This window comes from Leishmania major, chromosome 36, assembly GCF_000002725.2.
Source record: "Leishmania major strain Friedlin complete genome, chromosome 36".
Lineage (NCBI taxonomy): Eukaryota > Euglenozoa > Kinetoplastea > Trypanosomatida > Trypanosomatidae > Leishmania > Leishmania major.
In genome coordinates, this window is record NC_007287.2 from 998,333 (window position 1) to 1,019,770 (window position 21,438).

The 21,438-nt window shown below is 58.4% G+C and overlaps 7 protein-coding genes across 7 annotated transcripts; all 7 read left to right on the forward strand.

The window, feature by feature from the left end:
- Positions 1 to 905: 905 nt before the first annotated feature.
- Positions 906 to 3,026, forward strand: LMJF_36_2460 (conserved hypothetical protein; the record flags this gene model as incomplete). Its single annotated transcript, XM_001686771.1, has 1 exon — positions 906 to 3,026. One exon carries the CDS (start codon positions 906 to 908, stop codon positions 3,024 to 3,026), a length of 2,121 nt encoding a protein of 706 aa, XP_001686823.1.
- A 1,530-nt stretch (positions 3,027 to 4,556) lies between these two features.
- LMJF_36_2470 (putative acid phosphatase) lies at positions 4,557 to 5,894 on the forward strand (the record flags this gene model as incomplete). Its single annotated transcript, XM_001686772.1, has 1 exon — positions 4,557 to 5,894. The coding sequence occupies one exon, from the start codon at positions 4,557 to 4,559 to the stop codon at positions 5,892 to 5,894; it is 1,338 nt and encodes a 445-aa protein (XP_001686824.1).
- Positions 5,895 to 8,078: 2,184 nt separating this feature from the next.
- LMJF_36_2480 (conserved hypothetical protein) lies at positions 8,079 to 8,858 on the forward strand (the record flags this gene model as incomplete). Its single annotated transcript, XM_001686773.1, has 1 exon — positions 8,079 to 8,858. The coding sequence occupies one exon, from the start codon at positions 8,079 to 8,081 to the stop codon at positions 8,856 to 8,858; it is 780 nt and encodes a 259-aa protein (XP_001686825.1).
- A 1,815-nt stretch (positions 8,859 to 10,673) lies between these two features.
- On the forward strand, positions 10,674 to 12,155 carry LMJF_36_2490 (conserved hypothetical protein; the record flags this gene model as incomplete). The annotated part of the gene is made up of 1 exon (XM_001686774.1): positions 10,674 to 12,155. One exon carries the CDS (start codon positions 10,674 to 10,676, stop codon positions 12,153 to 12,155), a length of 1,482 nt encoding a protein of 493 aa, XP_001686826.1.
- A 1,346-nt stretch (positions 12,156 to 13,501) lies between these two features.
- Positions 13,502 to 15,526, forward strand: LMJF_36_2500 (chromatin assembly factor 1 subunit b-like protein; the record flags this gene model as incomplete). Its single annotated transcript, XM_001686775.1, has 1 exon — positions 13,502 to 15,526. One exon carries the CDS (start codon positions 13,502 to 13,504, stop codon positions 15,524 to 15,526), a length of 2,025 nt encoding a protein of 674 aa, XP_001686827.1.
- A 696-nt stretch (positions 15,527 to 16,222) lies between these two features.
- LMJF_36_2510 (putative nucleoporin interacting component (NUP93)) lies at positions 16,223 to 18,925 on the forward strand (the record flags this gene model as incomplete). The annotated part of the gene is made up of 1 exon (XM_001686776.1): positions 16,223 to 18,925. The coding sequence occupies one exon, from the start codon at positions 16,223 to 16,225 to the stop codon at positions 18,923 to 18,925; it is 2,703 nt and encodes a 900-aa protein (XP_001686828.1).
- Positions 18,926 to 20,211: 1,286 nt separating this feature from the next.
- Positions 20,212 to 21,264, forward strand: LMJF_36_2520 (conserved hypothetical protein; the record flags this gene model as incomplete). Its single annotated transcript, XM_001686777.1, has 1 exon — positions 20,212 to 21,264. The coding sequence occupies one exon, from the start codon at positions 20,212 to 20,214 to the stop codon at positions 21,262 to 21,264; it is 1,053 nt and encodes a 350-aa protein (XP_001686829.1).
- Between the last annotated feature and the right edge of the window lie 174 nt (positions 21,265 to 21,438).

Consider the following 21,438-nt stretch of genomic DNA (forward strand, 5'->3'; position numbering starts at 1 on the left):
GTGTGTATGTATGTACGTAGGTAGGTTTGTGCATGTGTATGTGTACACTCGTTCGCTTGGTATCTGGATGCGCGGTTCGTTCTTATTGCCTTTTTTGTGCTCTGGGGAAAGCAGAGGGGAGGGGGAGGGGGGTCTGTTGGCGCATGAGAAGGAAAGAACATGCGCTCGCTTCTTTCGCCCATTTTCATTTCGACTGCTTTCCCCACACACAGACGCAGACCCCCTCCCCTCCTCTTTCGATTTTTTTGTTTTGCTCAACGACAAATCCTCGGCTCACTTTTCTGATATCTTCCCTCCGGCCCTCTCATGGCGCATGCACGGCATATACGAGGATGTACAACGGCAACGGAAACACTACTCATTAGAAAAAGGGACGTGACACGCCGCTCTGGCCGTATTCAATGTCCTGGCGTCCTGCGGTCGTATCTACCCTGCGCACTTTCCTGACAGCTCTGCTACACAGGTGCTGCTGCACTGGCACCGAAAGCCCGCAACGGGTTGGTTCATGTACGGACTGGAGGCGTCAGAAGAGACTTTATCATCACACCGCATCCGAGATGCAGACGTGAAGACGAAGAAAAGTTGCTTGAACCGCCTTTGGCTTGTTGGAACGTGGTACGTGAGTGTGCATGTGTGCTACCATGAGACACCCTGGATCGCCCTAAACATTCTTCTCGTGCGCGCCTGTCTTTTCTCTCGCACCTGCGACCCACGAGAACATATATCGCAGCGTTCTCCTGTTGTACTTGTCTGTATGTATGCGTGCTTGTAGATGTGCATTCAAGGCGCTGCGGGAGCGTTCCCTTCGCTAAAATCGGGCGCAACGAAAGAGTTCGTCGCACTAGCACAGCGCGTAGTTGCACCGCGCTGGAAGAGAGCAAGACCAATACGCGACGCGTAAGGGCATGTTGCAGGGCATTTTGGGGTCCGTGCCAAGCACAGGCATCCGCGAGGCGGAGAATGTACTTCGGCAGAGTTGGCCATCGCTTCTAGAGCTGAAGGATGAGGCGCAGACCCGGTTCTGCGCCGAAGCAGAGTCCTTCCTCAAGGCGCAGCTCACCAATAGACCAGTGCCGTCCGATACCTTGGCCATCTTTACTACAGTCTACGTGACGGCGGTGCACGCCATCCACTCTGGCCTTGCCGCGCCAATCCGATGGACCAAGGCGCAGGACAGCCCCTTCCGTCGGCCGATGCCGGTTGAGCGCGCGCTGCCTTCAGGCATGGAGGCCGCACGAATTGTCGCCAGTGTGTGCGAGCGGCTTCTGCTCGCCAACGCCAAGGTAGCGGGTGCGTACTTCAGCCAGCTGCTGCGTGAAACGGCCATGGGGGTACCTCTTCTGGCCCTTGTGCTACGTGCGTACGGCGAGGCGGCGGTGGAGGTACTGTCGGCCCATTCAGAGGGCCCACAGTTCCTCCAAAGCTGCATCCATCATCTCTTTTTGTCAACATGCAAGTTTACCGTGGCCATGTCTGGCGATGCTCTTACTATCGCCCATCCAATCCTCCTGCACGTCGCCCGCGTGAGCGGTCGCACTCAGGACGCGATGCAGCTCTTGTGCCGTCCGATCTACTCCGTCAGCCCAATGCTGACGGGCATCGGCTTGTCTGACTACGTCGCCTACCATGCTGAGGCTGCGCTTCTGCTTGCTGCACTCGAGCAGTACGAGAGCGCCATGTACGCCCTTGTACCAGTGAGCCGGCTCTCTTCAACGCACGGCACACGGGAGGGCAGAATAGGAAGCCGTGGCGGGGCCGGCGAAGGGGACCTCCCACCGTGGTCAAACGAGGTCGAGGATGAGGAAGCTGACGTGCGCGATGCCATCCCCCGCAGTGGCGGTTGCGCTGCCGACGCCAGCCGGGCTCCCGTCACCGGTGCCGATAGTGCCCTCCCTGCGCAGCGGTCGGTGGTCCTCTACCCCTGGTATCGCACGGAGTGCATCGGGGAGACGCGCAAGTACACTGGCAGCACCGATGCCAAAGACCGAACCGCTGAGTCAAATGCCGTTGTGTGGCGTGACGTATTGGTGCCGTCCGCGATCGAACGCGAAATGGATCGCCGCGCTGTTACGTGGGCAAACCGTTTGGGCATCGTGCTGCTCGCTGCGGCCTTTGGCGGCGGCAGCCCACGCGGCGTGATGGCGCTCACAGCGTCGGTTGGGCGGCGTGTCGTGGACGACGAAGAGGCGTCGTCCATATGGACTGGCATGGCGTCGGCGATCGCTGGCCACGTGTGCTTTCCGCATCCGCTGTTTCGTCTCCTGGCGGAGACAACTCCCGTGTCTCTCCGCTCCTTCGTGCACGTCGTCACGACCGACAAGACGACGAGTGCGCGGGCCTACGCGGACTTTCTCGTAGCAATCGCCCGACGCGATACAAACAATGCTCATCAGTGCCTCGGCAATCCCGCCAATGTCGCACTATTTACAGCAGACCTCACGGTGGATGTGGTCAGGGCAACGGTGCTGCGTGAACTTCCGCGACACATTCTACTGGATGTGGCGCGCATGTACGCTCATGTGCCGATGCAAATGCTGTTGGACCGGTCACAGCCCACACGCACGGCCGCTAAGGCCAACGGCGCAACGCCATCGAATGAAAGAGCTGAGGATGAAGAGAGGCAACGGGATGCCGCCACTGTGGACAGCAGACACGCGCTTGTGCAGCTGTTGGTCAAGATGTGCGCCACCGGAGATTTGGCGTCCTCTCACGTGTGCGTCACTGCAGCTCCCGCTGCTGATGCGGCCGCGAAGGAACATGCAACTTTTTACCCCGTCGAAGAGGTGGCCAGGCAGTTGAATAGCGGCACCGCCTCCTTTTGCGGGTCCACTGCCAGCGTGAAATGGACGCTGCCGTCCTCAGCAGCGCGCTTGCAGCGCTGTGCTCGAGTTGTGGAGTTCCACATCCATCAATACCCGAGCGCCAACCTCGACACCTCTCTTGTGCCGATGCTGGCCCAGCTGCAGGAGCTCCAGAGGGTCGTGGATGCCGACGCCGAAGAAATTTGTGACATGGGGATCGTTTAGGGCGGGGAGGGGACGCACACGGTATCATGCCGATTGAACGGTGATGGTCGTGTGTCATGTGTCGTCTTTTCTCTTCTTGGTGCTCGTCTTTTTGCTTCTCGCGTTCAACCAACTCTGTGTGTGTGTGTGTGTGTGTGTGTGTGTGTGTCTTGCGAATGCCCTCGCTGAGCGACTTCCACACACCACGTAAGCGTGCGCGGGTGAACGCGCTTCTGTTCATTCGCCCCTTGTGCTCCTCCGCTGTTTCACTTTCTTTTTTTTTTCACTGGTCTTTGGTCGCCTGCAAATGGGCGCGGGTGTGTGCATGAGTGCATTGGTGTCTATATCGAAGGGAGGGAGTGTGACCATGCATGCGCTTCCGCATTCGTTCTCGCTCAACTTCCAGGTTTGCAACCGTCAGCAGTGATTTGTCTGTGTGAAGCTGCATACACGCAAGCACCCCGTTCGCTTTCTTGTGTGGGTGCGGCGTTTATCCGCTTTTTTGTCGCTGTTCTCCGCCCTTTCTCTCGTCCCGGATGTCGTGTGGGGCCACCGGAGCCTGGGAGACCACGCACAGAGGTGCCCCCCCCCCCCCACACACACACGACATCCGGGTGACGGAGGTGAAGGAGCAACACAAACGGAGTGGCGGAAGAAGCGCTGCCAGGTGTCGACCACCTTTGCAGACCAACGAAAAAAGAGAAGATATCGTGCGCAGACACCACGCTTCTAGCGCGGGTGTTGGTGTGTGTCTTCTGCGTCTGTGCCAGCGGGAAATGTGCGGTGGCCTCTTTTCCTTTTGGCGCGGGGTGGGGTGCGGAGGGGTACAGCAAGCATACTTTGAGCCGCAGTAGTAGCACCCTCTCTTTGCCACAGTGGACACCGACTCGGCTGGAACGGAAGACTCTCACTACTCCTTCTCGTTTACGCAGGCATGTGTCTCTGCGGGCACGTGTTGGTGTGGGGGGAACCTTGGATGGAATGGATCAATGTACCTGACCGCACTGATGGAAAAGAGACGCAAAATTTGTCATCAGAGTTGAGCCCACAAGTGGAGAGTGCCGCTTCACCGCCGTAACACAAAGACGTGCAAAAAGGTCCCGCGAGACCTATCAAGCTCTCCATCCAGCCACACAAACTATCCCCCTTCCTGGCCAGAACCCCCCCCCTCTCTCTCTCTCTTCCCCACCCCTAGTTCTCCCTCTGTTGAGCACGAATCACCCATCTATATACAGCGGCGTGGCTTTTTTGGCGGTGATGTAAGTCGGGAATCTGGTCGAAGCGGAAAGAAGCACTTGCTGGACTTGGCTAAGGGTCGATTGTAGCCTGAAGCCATCTGACTCTCCCTCCTCGTCTGTGTCCGACCGCCCACAAGCAAAGCCACACCCTCGTCTATTCTATAGCTCGACGTTGGCGTACAGCGGAGCATCAAAGGCACGAAGCGTCGCCCCTACACAGCTCTGCGCCATGGCCGCAAGGACGCCTCTTGCACGCGGTGCTCGGACACGGCGCTCGGTGCTTGCTGCTCTTCTGGTGGCCCTTGTGTTGGTGATGAATGTGGCGAGGCTCGTCTCAGCGTTCGGTCTCCACTCTGGGCGACGCAATAAGCCGTCAACGGCGCCTGAGACAAGTTACCCCGTGCATCCCCCCGTGAACATCAACTGGACGCAGCAGAGCCTGGACTCCAATATAACCAAGGCGGAGCGCAAGGAGATTCTCAAGAGCAAGCTGGTGCTGACGAAGCTGGTGGTGCTCAACCGCCACGGCCACCGCGCACCGAACGCGCCGTTCTGGAAGATGTGCCCAAATGACATCAACAGCAAGAAGCGCTACGACGTCAGTGCCGAGGACTTGACTGGGCTCGGCATGGAGGAGGAGTACAATTTTGGCCAGTATGTGCGAAACACCTATCACGCCTTTCTTGGAGACAAGTTCAACCGCATGCTGCACTATTTCCGCGCTGTTGGCGAACCGCGCATCTTGCAGTCGGCGATGGCGATGGCCCAAGGGATCTTCCCGGATGGATTCGGTCCGGGCGGCTACTTGCCATCGCGGCCGCAGTTTGTGCCCATCTTTTCTGACATGGACACGCACGAGTACCTGCTCGATGACGTGCCGTGCTTCCGGCGGGCCGAGAACGACTCGCATCGGTGGATCGACAAGCGCTATCAGAACTTCATCGATGACCCGAACACGGGTCGTGTGCTAAAGATGATAAAGGAAGTGTGCGGCGAGTACATCGGCGCGGCGGAAGGCTATGCCTACATCAAGACTGTGGCAGACGGTCTCACGTTCAACAGCGACATCGGTCTGAAGGTGGCCAAGGGCAGGCTGACACCGGAGATGCTATTCAGCATTCGCAACGTCTCGCTGCAGCTCCTCATGCAGCGCCTCTACGGCACAGATGAGCAACAGACGTACATGGCGGTCGACCTCCCCCGCAACATCCTGCAGACGCTTAACCACACCCATGTCGGAGATACCCCGGAGCAGCTGAACGACTTCACCGACACGCGGCAGGAGTCCACCTTTTACTTCATGCACCGAGAGGCCCTCTACGCCTTCGCACAGTTTTTCGGATTTCAATACAACGTAGCTGGATTACCACCGGGCGAGTTGCCCGTGGCGTCCTCCATCATTATGGAGAAGCTCGTGCCCCATCGCGACCAGTACTCCCACAACGCCTCCCACATCTACGTCCACATAACGCTCTGGACACCGTACAATGGCATCTACACAATACCCATCTCCACCTGCCGTATCCCCGAGCTGTGTGAGCTGAAGGAGCTGCAGTACATCCACGACACCCGCGTGAACCGCACGGGTACATGGGAGCAGCTGTGCAACTACACGCCGCAAGAAATCGATCACACAACGGATATTCGTTGACGACAAAGAGGGTAAAGGGAAAGCGAGATGGTGGTGTCCGAAGCAGCGCGATTGGAAAGCGAGTTGGGGAGAAGGAGAGAGCGTGGGCAGCGCACTGTGTTTCTGTGCTGGGTGTGGTCATCATGCTTTTTTTTTTGCTGTTGCGTGGATGCTACCTGCTCAAGCGTTCATTCACTTCCCCTCCCCTACACCCCACGCGCCTCCGCACCCAGCATGTAGAGATGTGGACGGTGTGGCCTTTTTTTGTTGTTTTTGTTTTTATGCTTTGGTTCTTTTTTTGTGTTTCGCTACACCAACTCCGCTTGCTGCATCGATCCGCTCTCCCCTCCACTCTCTTTTGCTTGCTACTTTTATTGCCCTTAGCCTCGGTGCTTCCCATATTTCTTTCTTCGTTCTTTTACTTGTTCGTCACCACCACCCTAGCTGACTGTTATCGCCCTTTATCCTACTACTTCGTGCCTTGCAGCTTCCCATCGATCACAAGCACCCTGTTGCCCTTCTCCCTGTCGCCCATCGCCCCGCTTCGCAGCGCATTTTCCCCTCTTCCCTTCACCCGTGCTCATTTGATGCACGGGTGGCGGCAGGCAAGACGTCAAGCGCCAACTCGTTTTGCTGTTGTGCTTGTGGAAATTCATTCTCCTATCTGCTGCTCTGTAGAACTCGGCTTACATTATGTCGTCTACTTTGTAGGCAAGAGAGCATAAACACCGAAAATGGGGATTTGGGTAAGAGGAGCGTAGTAAGACTCAAGTCATGTTGGTGTGTTTTACGTCTGCGATGCACGTATTGCCTACACCTGTGGGTGGTGCATTCTTTACTGTCCTTTTTCGGCCTGCGTATGTATGTGCGTGTGTGTGTCTTTGAGGCGCCTCAAATGAGGTAGAGAGACTGCACGAGTATGTTTGCCGGTTGATGTATGTTGATGCGCACGAGGGAAGGAAGGGATGAGGACACACTCCTTCCACGCGCACTTTCCACTTCCGCCCCACCCCTCCTCCAAACCCCCGCCCATACCACGTATGTAATAATGAATCGAAGGAATGGGTGTGGAGAAAAATGATCGATGACAGAACCACGAAAAACGAAACGAAAAAGCAGACGTAACTCGAGCAACAAAGCACAAACAAAAGAAGAGAAGCATGATGGTGGAATAAGAGTTGACATGCACATGTGCGTCCACTGTAGAGCATCGCTGTTTTTTTTTCTGTGGAGAACAGAAGAGGGGGGTCTTCTGTTCGCAAGAATCGGATTCGAAGAACAGAAAGAGCAAGCGAGACCTTCACGTTCACTTCCCGACACTCTCTTCCCACGCTGTTCGCCTTGCAAACCGTCTCATGGGGAATAACTCCCACTGCGGGCAGCGTTCTCTTGTCTCCCTCCGACGCTTCAGTAGCAAGACATCATGTAAATTGCCGTTATCTTTTGTTTCTCTCAACGGCACGTTGCACCACAAGCAGCTCAACAGTTATGCGCATACATATTCACAGCTCACCTGCCTCTGCTGCACCACGGCGACCTCCACAAACCGGGCCGACCAACACTGCTTGGAGTCGTTCAGCCCCCTGCAGTTCCACTGCATACAGCGCAGGCTAGGCACAGGATTAAGCCCAACACCACCGCAACGAAGCACAAGGAGAACAAAACGCAGCAGGCAGATGCGCATATTTGCCGGATCGTCGGCACAGCTCGGAGTGAGTCCGTCCAATCCTCATCATGGCCGCAAGTCTCTTTGGCACAGCGCCAGCCCAGACTTGTCTGCCGGCACCAGGAGTCCGCAGCCGTACCCGAGGGCAGGCGATGTGCAGGCTCGTGGCGTTCCTACAGAGCGGGCACTCAACCCCGATACCACGCTCGGGTGGCCGGCATCATCAGGGTTGCCGTGAGCGCCATAATGCATGCAAAACGAAAACCCCTTCTTTGGTTCTTACTTTCCCTGTAGCCCCCCTTCCCTCGGCCCACCCTCTCCATTCCCTATCTCCTTCCCTTCCTGCGCTGTAGTGAGGGTGAGAAGGTTTCACACATCGCGTGACGAACTCGTGGGGGCGGGTCATTTGGGTACCCTGCACCCTTCCACACATCTGAGTAGCTCACGGCTGTGAGACGCTACAGCTCGCACATCACTCTACTTCTTTGCTCTATAGCCTTTGACGTTAGCCGCTCCTCTTCGTTCTGTCGTTTGGTGCCATGGATCCATCGAAGCGCATCTGTCTCAAGAACCTGCCAGAGGGGTGCACCAAGCGCGAAATCGCCGAGCTGGTGCGCAACCGCACAGGCACACCGATCCACAGCATCGACCTAGGCCTTGGCGCCGACGGGAAAACGCGGCGCTATGCCCATTTTTCCTGCGAGGGCGCAAAGCATGTTCTGGAGGTGCTGAGCGCTGGAGTGACGTTGCGCGATTCCACCATCTACGCTCATCCTGCCAAGTCGCACTACTCGTTCCGCTACGCTGAGGCCCGCCGCAAGCGAGAGCGAGAGGAAGCGGAGGAAAAGGCGCAGCTAGAGGCGTTTTGGGCTGCCGCGAGGCAACGTTTTTTGGACCGCACTAACGGTGGAGAGCTGCCCCGGAACAAAATTCCCAAAGACTTCTACGCGGCAAAGCGGAAGTATGCGCGCATTGCGGCCGAGATTGCCCAAGTGTCGCGCAACGCGCACGCCGCCGCCGGAGGTGACGCCGCCTATGCCGAGCACCCACGCGGCGCCGCCCACGCGGCACCGTTCTTCTCAGGCGCAGACTGTGGCACGAATAGTGCTCCTCGGGCTACTTCCAAGAATCACGCCACCTCAGGTGGTGGTGACGCCAACGCAGCAAAGAAGTGCGCATCGACGCTCACTGCTGCCAAGTCTAAAGCACTTGCTGCCGTACCACCACCGCCGCCGCCGCCGGAGCCTACGAAAGAGGAGCGAAAGCTGAGCGGCCTCCAGGCGAAGCTAGCTGCGCTTAAGGAGAAGCTGAAGAAGTGAGGCAAGGCTGAGATCAATATGCGCTTGCGTTGTGGGGTGTGGTCTCGCTGCTCATCTTGACTTGACGCGAGTGCGTCTCCTCTACCTTTGCTTTTTCCGGTTGTACACTTGAGTGAGCATGGGGGTTCATAGCTGTCTTGTGTGTGTGTGTGTGGGTGGGTGGGTGGGTGTACCTAACTGCGAGTAATGAGTTGCGCGCCCACCCACGCAATCGGCCCATGCTGAGAAATCATTTACCCGTGTCGTCGCTTTCGAGTTCGTGATGCGACGATGAGAGCAGGCACGCGTGTGGCTGGATGAATGACGTCTCTTTCTCTTTATCCCCTCTTTTTTCACAAGAGGGTGTAGCTGATTGTGGGGCCAACGAGGCCGACGTGGTGGCGTGTGCGCCGCCCGTGTTTCTCTTTGCGTTTCGTCCTCTCGCTCTCTCCCGTCCCACGTCTGTTGCCGTGCAAGGCGACATCATCACCACGCAGCCTCACATCAGTTTCGCCTTCCTCCTAGTCCTTGCCTCTTTCCACCTCTTTCCTTCACGGTAACCAACTTCCCCTCCCCTCTCTCCACACGCACCCCACCGCCTTACTCGCTCGTGGATGGTATCATAATTGAGCATTGAAAAAAGTGCCTCACCATTCTCGATATTTCGTGCTACTTGTGTCGCTGCGAAGCCACTGCTTCACCGGGGAGGAAGCTGCGCCTGAGGGCATGCCCCTCATCCTTGACCTTGCGTTTCTTCGCAGCGCGCGCACTGCTGCCGCCGCAAAGCCAGACGAGCCAAAAACAACGTTAGCAAACACGCAGCGGTGCTTTATTCTCCTCACTCCTATCCTCTCTTGTTGTGTGCTGCATTTTTTTGCTCGTGTAGCTGCGTGTCTGCTTGCGGGTGGAGCGTGTCTTGTTCGAGAAGCCGAGGGGCAATCAACGATTCGTTCCCCCTTCTTGGGTCTTTGTTTTCTCGAACTCCTACGGCTCGTAGGGGGAGAACGTTTGTCGCACGGTGTCCTTGTAGCCCCCTCCCCGCTGTACACACACTATATACACGGACATACACGCAGTTAAGTGAGTACCCATACCTGCGCACCCCCCACCCAGGCACGCAGACACGCCCACACACACAAACAGACACACTCGAACGCGCGCACAGTAACCAGACGAAGAAACCGCAGTGCCAACAGCCTCATCCACAGCGACAGTAGCAGGGAAAGACACAGCGGTGTGTCAACCTCCTTTTCTTTTCACTCTCGTGTGTGCGTGTTTCCTCAACGCCGTCAGTGATCTTCTCCTTTACTCTATTTTTTGCTGTTGTTATTTTCTGCGTGCCTGTGTGAGGACAGATCCATCTTTTATCTTTAAGCATCTCTCGCTCGCTCCCTCACTCGTCGTCCTTCTTCTGGGTTCTCCCTCTCCCCCTCCCTTCACTATTGCTCGCTCCGTATCATAGCGATCTTTCTTTTTCTCGGTGCGTGTGTGTGTGTGTTATTTCATTGTTGTGCATCTTTTTTATTGTTTCTTGTGTTTATGTGTGCCTAGGGAAAGGGCAAGGGAGGGGAGGGTAGGCTTGTGTATTCGGTGCCGTGAGGCGTGCGCTCATCTTCGAGCCTATTGGAGTAACGTTGCGTCTGCCGTTGGTGCTTGCGTCCATTTGTTTTTCTCCCCTGTGGTGACTTGGTACTGCGTCTCTCATCTATTTTCTGTCTCTTCTCGTCTGCTGAGTCGTCATCCATAGACTAACGCGTGCGCCTCATCGCTGCGCCCGCTCATCGCGCCTCCCCATCCATACCACCTCACCCTTAGCGCGTACCTCGCTGGCACCGCATGCCGGTAGCCACCATGCTCACAAAGGATGCGGACTGTGAGAAATCGCAGCAGCAGAAGCTCGAGGAGGACATCAAGTCTCCGTGCACTCCCTCGTTTCACTGGGTCTCTGACGAGGATCCAAAGAGTGACAGGGCAACCAATCATGGTTGCGCAAAACCTCTTGATTGGTCGCCGCAGACACCAGAGACGCCACCGATGAGCGTGGCAGAGCTGAGAGTGACGACGGTGGCGGATACGTCCGAGACGGAAACGACTTCCGAGAGTGCGACACATGGAAACGAGCTGCGCGCAAACGAAGGTGAGTCGAGCGCATCGGGGACCTTAGAGAAGCCCGCTGGTGGCGTCGCTGCTGCAGGAGGCGCTGCGCCCGCAGCGGTACCGCAGAAGACAGAGGAGAGAGGATCATCAGTGCCTCTCAAACACAAACGGTCGTATGGGGCCTCTGACGCCGTGTCATCCTCTTCCTGTCACGTAGATGCTCTCGGCGATCTCGCTGGCAGCGTCCGGCAGCACCATCCGACCTCCACACACACGCTGGACACCAGCAGCAGCAATGGTGTTGGCGACGCAGCAAAGCACGCGGTAGCGGCGGGGCACGTCGATGAGTCACTGCCTCCGCCACTGAGTGGCGTCTTCTTTCCCTTCACGGCCTGCGATGCGGTGACGACTGCCTCATTGGTGACCCTTATCTCCTCCTACTGCGACGTTTTGACGCTGGTGCAGCTCATGCGGGTGAACCGCTCGGCGCACCTATTGGCAACGAGTGATGCCGTGTGGAAGCCTCTTCTGGTGTCCATGAACCTGCCACCCTTGCTAGCCGCCTACGAGCGGGACAACGACTACTACGACTTCTTTGTCAAAGACATCATCACCACACGTGCTCTGCACGGACACTACACATTTCAAGCTGCAAACGCCGCTTCAGGTAGCCGTGAAAGCGTAAGCACCACGAGCGGGTCAAGGTCCGCCGTCATGAACCGCAACTACGTGTCACGGGACGAGGACTCCCTCCAGGATGATATCTTCAACATTGCTTCACTGCAGCTGCTTATCTCCGCTGCCTCGCTGGGTCAGTCAAACCACCTTATCGGTCGCGTGCAGCTACTCATCACGTATAAAAATGAATCGATGGAGGTGTTGCAAGGCTCATGTCGATTCTCCGTTCATCGCCGCTGCTTCTCCCTCTGCTGCAGCGCTTTTGGTACGGTGAAGCGCGGGCCCGTCTTCACGGTGGCCGTCGCGACGGTGACGAAGCCGTGGGCGAACGAGGGCTTTCAGCACTTCCGCGAGCACAAGAATGGGATTCGGCTAGTGATGGCACCGGTGCTGTGGGAGGGCCCGAGCCCTGGCTCGCAGATTACGGAGAACGACATTCTCGTCGTAAGCCGCCCCAAGCCGGTGCCCTCCTTGATCACATCGACGACTGGATCGGCGGCGGCAAACAGCTCTCTGGGCGCCCCTACAGCATCACGCGGCTAGTGCGGGTAGTGGTGGCAATGAGTGCACGGTGCATATGGCATTCATGGGCTGGAGTCGAGGCGGCTGTCGAATGTTTGCCGGCTTTTGTTTTGTTTCCTACCGCAGTATTCTGACGGCAGCAACAGAACCGAGGGCCGCGGTGCGTGTCGAGAAGGCAGCTCCACGGAGGGAGGGCAGAGACAATGAATGGATGTGCGTATACCTGCATCTCTGCGGCACGCATCTCATGCCCTCGAGCCAAGGGTAAGAGCGACGGTAGGTAGTGCGGTGTTGTGTCGGTGACCGCTAAACTATCTCGCCCCTGCCCTCTTCTCCCCCTCTCTGTCCATGAGCATACGGGCCTCTGCCAATACCTGCGCATTGCATCCGTTTGCCAACTACACGCATGATGTTAGCGGTCGCGGACAGGTGTGTCTAGGTGTGTGGGTCTTTCGCTGTTGGGTACCCGCGTGTGCGCATGTGTTCTGTAAGCCCCCTCCCTCTTCTTTCTCCCTCGCTTCTGGCACTGTTTTTCCCTGTTCCCTCTCTGCGCGAGCGCCCTTGTGTGGGTATTTTACGCTGCAGCGCTGCATGTCAAAGAAGGCGGAACAGCATACAAACACGCGCGCGTTTATCGAGCCTGTGCTGGCTGGGGCAACGAAAACAGAGGCGCGCTGCACAGCTGTTGTGCTCGGCGAATTTTTCTCCCTTCTACTCTCTCGCCCTTTGCAAAAAAATGCGATCTGTGCCGTGGACAATCCACACAGCCGACGCATCCAGGAAGGGCAAGGCGGGGACGAAGGGATGGCCGCGTGCAGAAGTGCGTGTCACTGGAGTCCAAACGAAGGCCATAGTGGTATCCTCGCACTGCACCGTGTTACTGACTCCCCAGTCCTCTCTCCCCGCTATATGTGGTCTCCGCCACCGTCACCACGACTTTCCTTCGTGTTTTGTGTGTGCCTATCAACTCTCTCTTTTGCGTGTGTGCGCACCCATCTACTCCTTGCCCTCCTCTCTCAACCCCTCAACCCCATCCATCGGTGTGCAGCATCATACATGCACGTCAGGTGGGACAAGCGCCATTCATAGAGTGCACACGCACACCGATACGCGGGTGACAAGTTTGCGACTGTGTCTGCGCGAGTCGGGCATCGATCCTCACGTACGCCAACGTCTCGCCAACGAAGAGCGCGAGCGGGACCATCAAGGCGCACAGAAACAGATACTGCGACACCCACACAGAAGAGACTGTTTCAGTGTCTCTTTACTATTTCTTTTTCGGATAGAAACTCTGTCCTACGCGCACACACGCATCCACATACATTTTCCATCGCACACCTGCTTCACTAACGCGCATACGGGTAGGCATGGGCTCCCACAATACAGAAAAGGAAGAGGCGAGAACGGGCGCGCACGTGGAAGGGGCCGGCCTCGACGGAGAAGCGTGCTGCGCTCCCCATCAGCCGCTGCGCGTGCGGACCATTGAGATCCTGTGGCACTTCAATGAACGCAACGAGGAAGCGGAGCTGCTGGGCCTGCAGAGCAGCGTGACGGAGGGCATTACGAGCGTCGACTACAACCCTCGTTGCCATCGCATCGTCACCACCGGTGGCGATGGCAACATTCGCCTGTGGGAAGTGCGCGTCAAAGCGGTCGACGCTTGGCTAGAGAACACCGCAAACGACATGCTGGCGTGCTGCCGCCACCTGTGCCGCATGCACACCTCCTGGATGCCACTCACAGCGCGGTGGTCGCCGCAAGGAGAGATGATAGCAAGCGCACACTGTGACGGCAAAGTGTGCCTGTGGTGGCGCGACCCTGCCGGTGGATCAGCGGCCGCAGCAGAAGCGAGTGACGAAGGTAGCTGCTGCAGTGGCCTACAAGGGGCGTCTGGCGACTCGGACGGCGACGTAGAGGAATGGAAGGCATACCGCCACCTGACCGGGCACATCAGCGATATATACGACATCTGCTTCTCCGCTGATTCCCGCTACCTGCTGAGCGGAGCTGGTGATGGCAGCATTGTCATTCACGATCTGCAAGGCTCCACCATGCCGGTGCTACAGCTCACCAACCTGCACACGAAGTTTTGCCGCGGGGTCGCGTGGGATCCGTGGACGCGGTTTCTTCACACCTTTGGTTGTGGGCCGTCACTACTGTGCTTCACGCACGTGCCGAAGAGCGAGGGCCACCACCGCCGCATGCACCTCGCTGGCCAGCGCAAGTGCCAGGGGGACTACATTGGCGAGTCATGTGCCCTGTCGTATCGCCGCTTGTGTTGGTCGCCAGATGGCTTGCTGCTCGCTGTGCCGTATGGCAAGGTGACGAGGGCTGGTCAGCAGCAGGCGCCGAGCACAGCGAACCTGCTGGCCCTCATCGAGGCAAAGGAAAAGGCGGAAGCGACGTTGCAGGCAACGAAAGACCATCCGCAGGACACCTCGTCGCCGACGCACAGAACGGAGGCTGCCAGGGGTAAAAACCTCCACGACGCGCCTGTGACAACCATTGGAGATGCTGGCGATGATGCGCTGGATGACATGCTTCACTGCGTGTATGTCTACACTCGAGGGGCGCCGGATAAGATCGCCTGTCGACTTGGGGTGCGCGGGCTCAGCGAAGTGCGTGGCGTACTGTGGGCGCCGTGCTTCTTCGAGCCGCTGCACGCCGACGAGGTGCTGGAAGGATGCTCGCAGCAGCCCACGGCCCTTTCGACCGCCGCAACCCATGGCGCGGCGGCTGAAGCGACAACAACACTGTCATCCGCGCTCCCACACAGCGCCAGCGCCGCAACAGCAGAGGCTCTGCCGTCGCAGCTGGCAGCACTTGAAGCAGCACGTCAGCGCCGCGGTGCCTGGGGGCCGGCGGAGTACTTCATGGCACTTGCCGTGTGGACCTCAGATGCTGTCATCGTCTACACCACAGACAGCAGCTCTCGCCACAGCGACTTCACCGACTTGCACATGCGCAGCATCACCGATGTTGCTTGGAGTCACGACGCGTCCCACCTCTACACCGCCTCCCTTGACGGGTACATCAGTGTCATCGCGTTTGGCGATTCTCTGACAGCGGCGCATCGGCTACCGTACTTCTCGGCATCGCCCGCGGTGCGCTCGTTGTGCGGGCTCCTGGAACGTATTGAGCGGGTCGGCGTCAGCGTTGAGGCCGGCCGCAGCACCGGCGCATTCTCGGCTGGAGCCGCGAGAGGGTGCAGAAAGGCTGGAGGCGACGCCTCTGCCAGCGCAGCAGCAGCGGCGGTGGCTAAGTCCAGTGTAGCTGTCGTACGGAAGAAGAGGAAGGTAGAAAAAACAAGTGGTGGTGCCGCGGCACCGTCAGTGATGGCCGCGAAGGAGGTTGATATGCAGCAGCTGGAGGCCCTCATCTCGGACATCTGAGCAGGGAGGTTGTTTTTGTGTGTGTGTGTTTGTGAGAGGAGGTGTGGTTGTGGATGTCGCAAGCTGCGCGATCTACGGCCCTCCCCGACCACCAGCCGATCTCTCTCTCGCACTGCCACTCCTAAAGATGCCTCACTTCTACAAGACGCATGTGCTACATGTGAACAGAGACCTGTAAAGTAATATGGTACGTTGGGCTGAGAGGTGCTTGAGCATGTGACTGTCGTCGCCACTCGCCTCTCCTGTTCTTCTAGGGATGCGCTTTGTTAACAGGAGCGGAGTGGCACAGAAGCACACCGACACGCACGTGTCTTCCTTCTGTCCACCGCATGCTGTCGTCAGTTTGTGGCCTGCTCGCGAAGGTGTTATCCTCGCGGCAACCCGTCTTGGGTGCGGCAACACAAAACAAAAATGGGGCTGGCGATGAGCCGGTAAAGGTGCGCATGCGTTGTGCCCAAGGAGGGGTCTTTGCTGCCACTCCGCATATGTACCCAGGCTGTCTTGCACCGTGCACCCCCACTCAGTGGCGGAGGTGGACGTGGTCCGTCATCATGGGCGGAGGGCGTAGCCTTTACTCCTCTGTTTCGACGCTTTGTGTGACCCGTGCAGACCCCACCGCACGTGGTGGATGAGGCTGCCTCTCTTTCCGCATACCTTTACTCCATCGTCTCGTCCCTTTTTCTGATTCAGATCGCCATGTTTAGCTCGACTTCCGATCTTGCCCCGCGACGGCTCGGCAGTGCCGGCCCTGGCGGCGACGACGCCTCAGCCTTGCGCGTCATGCCCTCCGCAGGTGATCCCACAGACGAAGTGCGTGTCTCACTTGCCAGCCTTACGGCGCGGGCTCAGAGGCTTGTGTCTGAAAGAGGCGCTGAGCAGCTCCTGCGCAACGGGTTCGGCCTTTTCGAGGCCTCCCGCAAGGCCGCGGAGGAGGCGCGACACCAGGCGAACAAGTGCCAGTCCACGAGCGAGGGCTACGCCCCGGCGACCCACGCGTCGGTGGAGTTGTTCATGACTCAGCACCTCGGCTTCGACGCTCAAGCGCAGCAGCGTCTGCTGCGGCAGCTGCAGCACCGCCACGCTCAGCTTGGTGTGGATCTCGGCCCGATCGACACCCTACCGGGCGCCGAGGCCTCGGGTTTCACGGGGATCGCGGACGTGGACGCGGTGGTGGCAGAACTGAAGAATGACATCTTGCTCGACGTCCAACACGCCGTCCACCAACGTCAAACGAGCATCGTGCGGGACCAGGTCGACACCCTCTTCAAGGCGGCCTGGCACCCCTTCTATGTTCGAGTCGCGGACGACTACGAGGCGCTGTCCATGGGGGCAAACGAGCTCGCCGCTGGCAAGGCAGGAGCCAGTGGTCGCCTGTCCTCCACGGGTACCGCCGCCCCGTCCGCGAACGCATTTGGCGGTGTCGGCAGCGGCGCTAGCAGTTCCCTGGTAGACATACTCAATAGCGGCTCTTCGTTGGCCACGGAGTTGAACCGCCGCGTCGCCGCCTTTGCCGCCATTGTCGAGGAGTACGCGCCGGCGCAGTGGATCACGCACTTCACCGCATACGTCACGGAGACGTCGCTAGACGGGGCGAATGACTTGACGGTGCTGTGGGCATCAATTGTGCAGATTATCGAGCCAATGCAGCGGCGCGGCTCCGAGGCCGACATCCTGTCCTACGTAGCCAGCAGCCGTCGCGTGATGGAGCGCAAGTCGCTGAGCCGGCTGCTCGAGCGGGTGTTGCGCATGGACCCCATTCGCTTCGAGGAGGTAGAGAACATGAGCGCGTCGCACCTGATGGACGTAATCGCGCGCTCGTGCGGCGCGACGAACCACTGGATGCACGCCTTCGTCGCGATGCGGGTGGGTCGCTACGATGTGGCGCAGCTGGTGATGGATGCTATTGGAATTCAGTCTGTGCGCGATGCAATGGCGAAGATGGCCGCGACACCTCCTGCCGAGCGCAACGCTATGCCGCCCGCGTCCGATCTTCAGCCTGTCTACGCCGAAGCAAAGACAAAAGAAGACCCATATCGACAGGCCGTACTGATGGTGCTGCTCGCTGGCCGCACGGGTGAAAGCCCGGCAGCTGTCCTGCGCACTATCCTGAGCCTCGCACAAAGGGTGACGGACTCTCTGGAAGATGCGTTATGGCTAAGACTGTCATGCATTCGCGGTGTGGACAAGTCGGCGCAGGTTACACCAGTTCAGAGCCTCCGCACGCTCCAGCGTGCAGTTCTCGATGACATGCAGGATCTGGTGTGCATCACGCAGGGAAACGCGTGCCGTCTGGCATCGTTTCTCATCCACGCCTTGCTTCCCTCGACAGGTCTGCGGCTGCTGTTAGAGAACAACATCACCCATGTGGACGGCTTTCACATGGCGTTGTGCTTCAGCGCGCAGAGCCTTTTGCAGGGCAGGCTGCACTCTGCGCTCGAGGCTCCAATCGACATTGCTCGTCACATGAACCGCTACTGCTCCGTGGTGTTGCTGGGCGTCGATCGCCGCATTCGTGCCACCGTGTTTGCAGGGACGGCGATCTTCGCCTACTTCCACAAAAGTGGTTTGACGGAGGCGTTTGTGGAGTGCTGCTTGAAGGATACCATTTGCGCGCGGCTACTGGGCTCGCGCAACGCCGTGGGCGGGCAAGATGCACTGCTCCTGCGGGCCGGTACTGGCGCGCTTTCAGAGGAGCTGATAAAGGCACTCATGCAAGTCGCGGAGGCTGCCTCGGCTCGCAGCGAGGTGGCGAAGGCTACTCACGTTCTACTGGCGGTCGCCTTCCTCGCAAGCCAGCTCTGCCGGCCAGAGCTGCAGCAACGGGCTTTACGGCGCGCAGTGCAGATGATGTCGCCAGCTCTCGCTCAGGTGCTGCATCTTCCATCGCGCAGCAGCGTCGTGTCGGACGTTCTGTCTCGGGCGGCGCAGTTGCAGCAGGCTGTGAACGCTGTCCCGCGCCATCTGAGTGAGGAAGCCGTCGACGCGCAGGACTACCAAACATTTGCGCTGCTGTGCCGCATGGCGGATGTGTATGCTTTTAATGTTAGCGGCAACGCCAGCGACGCCGTGGATGCGTTCCTGCAGCTGCCGTTTGTGCCGCCGCCAAACACCGCTGTGACGGGCGGGGTAGATGCCTATGTTGAGGCGTACTGCAACGCACCTGGAAGCGTGCAGCTAGGCGCCAGTGCGGTGCTACGGATTGCCATCTCAGCAGCAGGGCAGCTTCTCCAGCACTACGCACGCAACATCACCGGCGGTGGCGCTGACGTCGATGAGAAGAGACCCCGCCTGCTGCACCGAATGCAAACCTTGCTCGAGTGGGCTCGTCAGTGCTGCGCACGGACCAGTGTTGCATACCCGGCTGTCGCAGAAGAATTCGAACGGACGTATCTGTGCTAAGAAGGTGCGCGGGGGGTATGTGGTGCGCGCACATCGCGTTTTCCCTCTCCCTGCTCTTGTCCCTTTCCCACTGCGCTGTACTGCTTCTCACACACACCCCTTCGTACCACAGTGTTTCTCTTTTCCCTGTGTGTGTGTGTGTGTGCACGTATCTTTCCTGCTCCAGTCGCCATGATCCCTCATCTGCACGAGTATGCAGTGGGACAAGGCTGGCGCGCCCTGTCTGTGTGATGTGTGATTCGCGTGTATGTTTTATCCGTCCCCCCCCCCCTCCCTCCCTCTCTGTGAGTGTACGTTTTGGACTCATTGTGTACGGGGCATCAGAGGGTCGCTGCTTGGGAGGTGCGGAAGTCGGGGTACCGAGCCAAAAAGGGGTGAAGACGAGTACGTATATATAGGTGTGTGTGTGTGTAAGGTTGTTTTTGCACATCTGCATCATTGTAGGAGGTACGCAGAGGGCGGCGTTGACGCCCTTTCAATGTTTCGCCACAGCGCCTCTTGGCTAATCCTACATGGGAGAGTGCAATCGGGTCCGTTTCTATGTGCGTGCATGCGTAGAAGGGTGTCCCTGTGCACAGGTGTGTGTGTGTGTGTGTGTGTGTGGTGTGTGTGTGTGTGTTTGCGTAAAGGCTTTAGACAGAGACATCCCCTCGTGTGAGGACCGTCGTTCTAAGATGCAAGTCAAACCCAAAGAAAAGAGAACTCATAGCGACATATGAAATAAATGCAGTTGATGCGTGGATGCTTCGTCTCTCAGCATGGTACTTCACGCAGGCAGGTGTCGGAAGTACGCTGTGTGTGTTTGTGTGTGTGTGTGGTGTGTGTGTGTGTGTTTGCGTAAAGGCTTTAGACAGAGACATCCCCTCGTGTGAGGACCGTCGTTCTAAGATGCAAGTCAAACCCAAAGAAAAGAGAACTCATAGCGACATATGAAATAAATGCAGTTGATGCGTGGATGCTTCGTCTCTCAGCATGGTACTTCACGCAGGCAGGTGTCGGAAGTACGCTGTGTGTGTTTGTGTGTGTGTGTGTGGGGGGGGGGGGGGGGGTAGAGGTGAAGAAAGGGGAAGCAGCACGCTCCACCACCACCACCCCTCCCCACCCTCCCGCTCAGCGGCCGATGTCGACCGCGCTTTTGCGTTGTGCTCAGCCGCCCTCGTTTCACTCTAGGGCGCTGCCTCCGTCTCTTTTCATCATCCTCTGTGGACCTCCCGCACACTTCCCCTCCCTACGCTCGTGTGCGCGTTCTCCCGCTTCTCTTCAGTCCTCTGATTGGCACGTAGACGATGCCGCGGGATACGGATCGGGAGCGACTGACGGCGTTCGCCAAGGACTACGCTCAGCTGTATGCGCGCTTTGCGAACCACTTCGCTATCCCGGAGAGGGCTACTATCGACGATTTTGCGGTGCTGTTTGATGCGAGCCATATCGAGTACCTCCACTACTGCGGCGGCACGACGCTCGAACGTCCGTTCTTTCCCGTCATCACAAGTGAGCTTCTCATGCTGAGCTCTGCCTACCTGTCGATTCCGGAGGCAGTGGCACCGCGCGGGGTTCGTACGTTTGGGCTGCTTCTGAGTTTCTTCATCTATTCCACTCAGCCCGCACGGCAGCGGCCCAAGGTGCCGGCTAGTGTCGCCACAGAAGGAAAGTCGTTGCCGCCAGTCCAATCAACTGCGTCGTTTGTGGAATCCGCACTACCCCGCAGTGGAGGACCGCGAGCGTCCCGCATCGCGATGATGGCGGACAGCCTCACCAGCTCAAGCACTCAGCAACCACAGTCTTGTAGCGCAGAAGAGAGAACTGCAGCTACTGCACCACCGTCTCCGCCTGTCCCGTTGTCCCTGCGTCTTCCGATGCAGCCAGTGCCAGTGAGTGTCAGCTGCATGCGCCTATTGCTCTCCCGTCTGTCCATTGACGCAGGATCGGGGGTCATGTCTGGGCAGCCCTCTGCAGGAGTTCCGCCTCTACGCACAGCAGTGGCAGTCGCACCAGCGTCCGCCTCGCCGGCTCAGCTGTCCCATACGGAGGCCAAGGTGGTGCTGGCGCTGCGCCGCGCCACTGGATGGCATATCGAGCCTTACCTGCAGCAAGGAAAGCACATTTCTGCGCTCTTGTCCGCTCACCAGGCGTGCGCGGTGCCGCTCGTGCAACACGTCACGCCTGTCCCGCGCTCTCTCTTTGCGGCTACACTGACAGCACGTTCGATGCTGAATGCGTCGGCAGCACCAGAGGAGGTGGGCGGGCCCGACAGCCTTTTTCGTGACCCAGACTTTGTGCGACTGCGGCAGGGGTACGAAGCGGCGCGCCGGCGACTGCTACTTGGGGAGCGCCGGTGAGCACTGCGAAGGAAGCGCCGTTTGTTTGTTTTTTGGGCTTCCTCTGGGAGTGGCACTGGACATCTCTTTGAGCAGCGGCGCACTCTATCGTTTCCCGCTACTGCGGTTCAGAGTGTATGAGCCAAATTCGCAGGGAAGGGCACCACGAGCTTTCCCTCTGCCTTTCTTTGACGC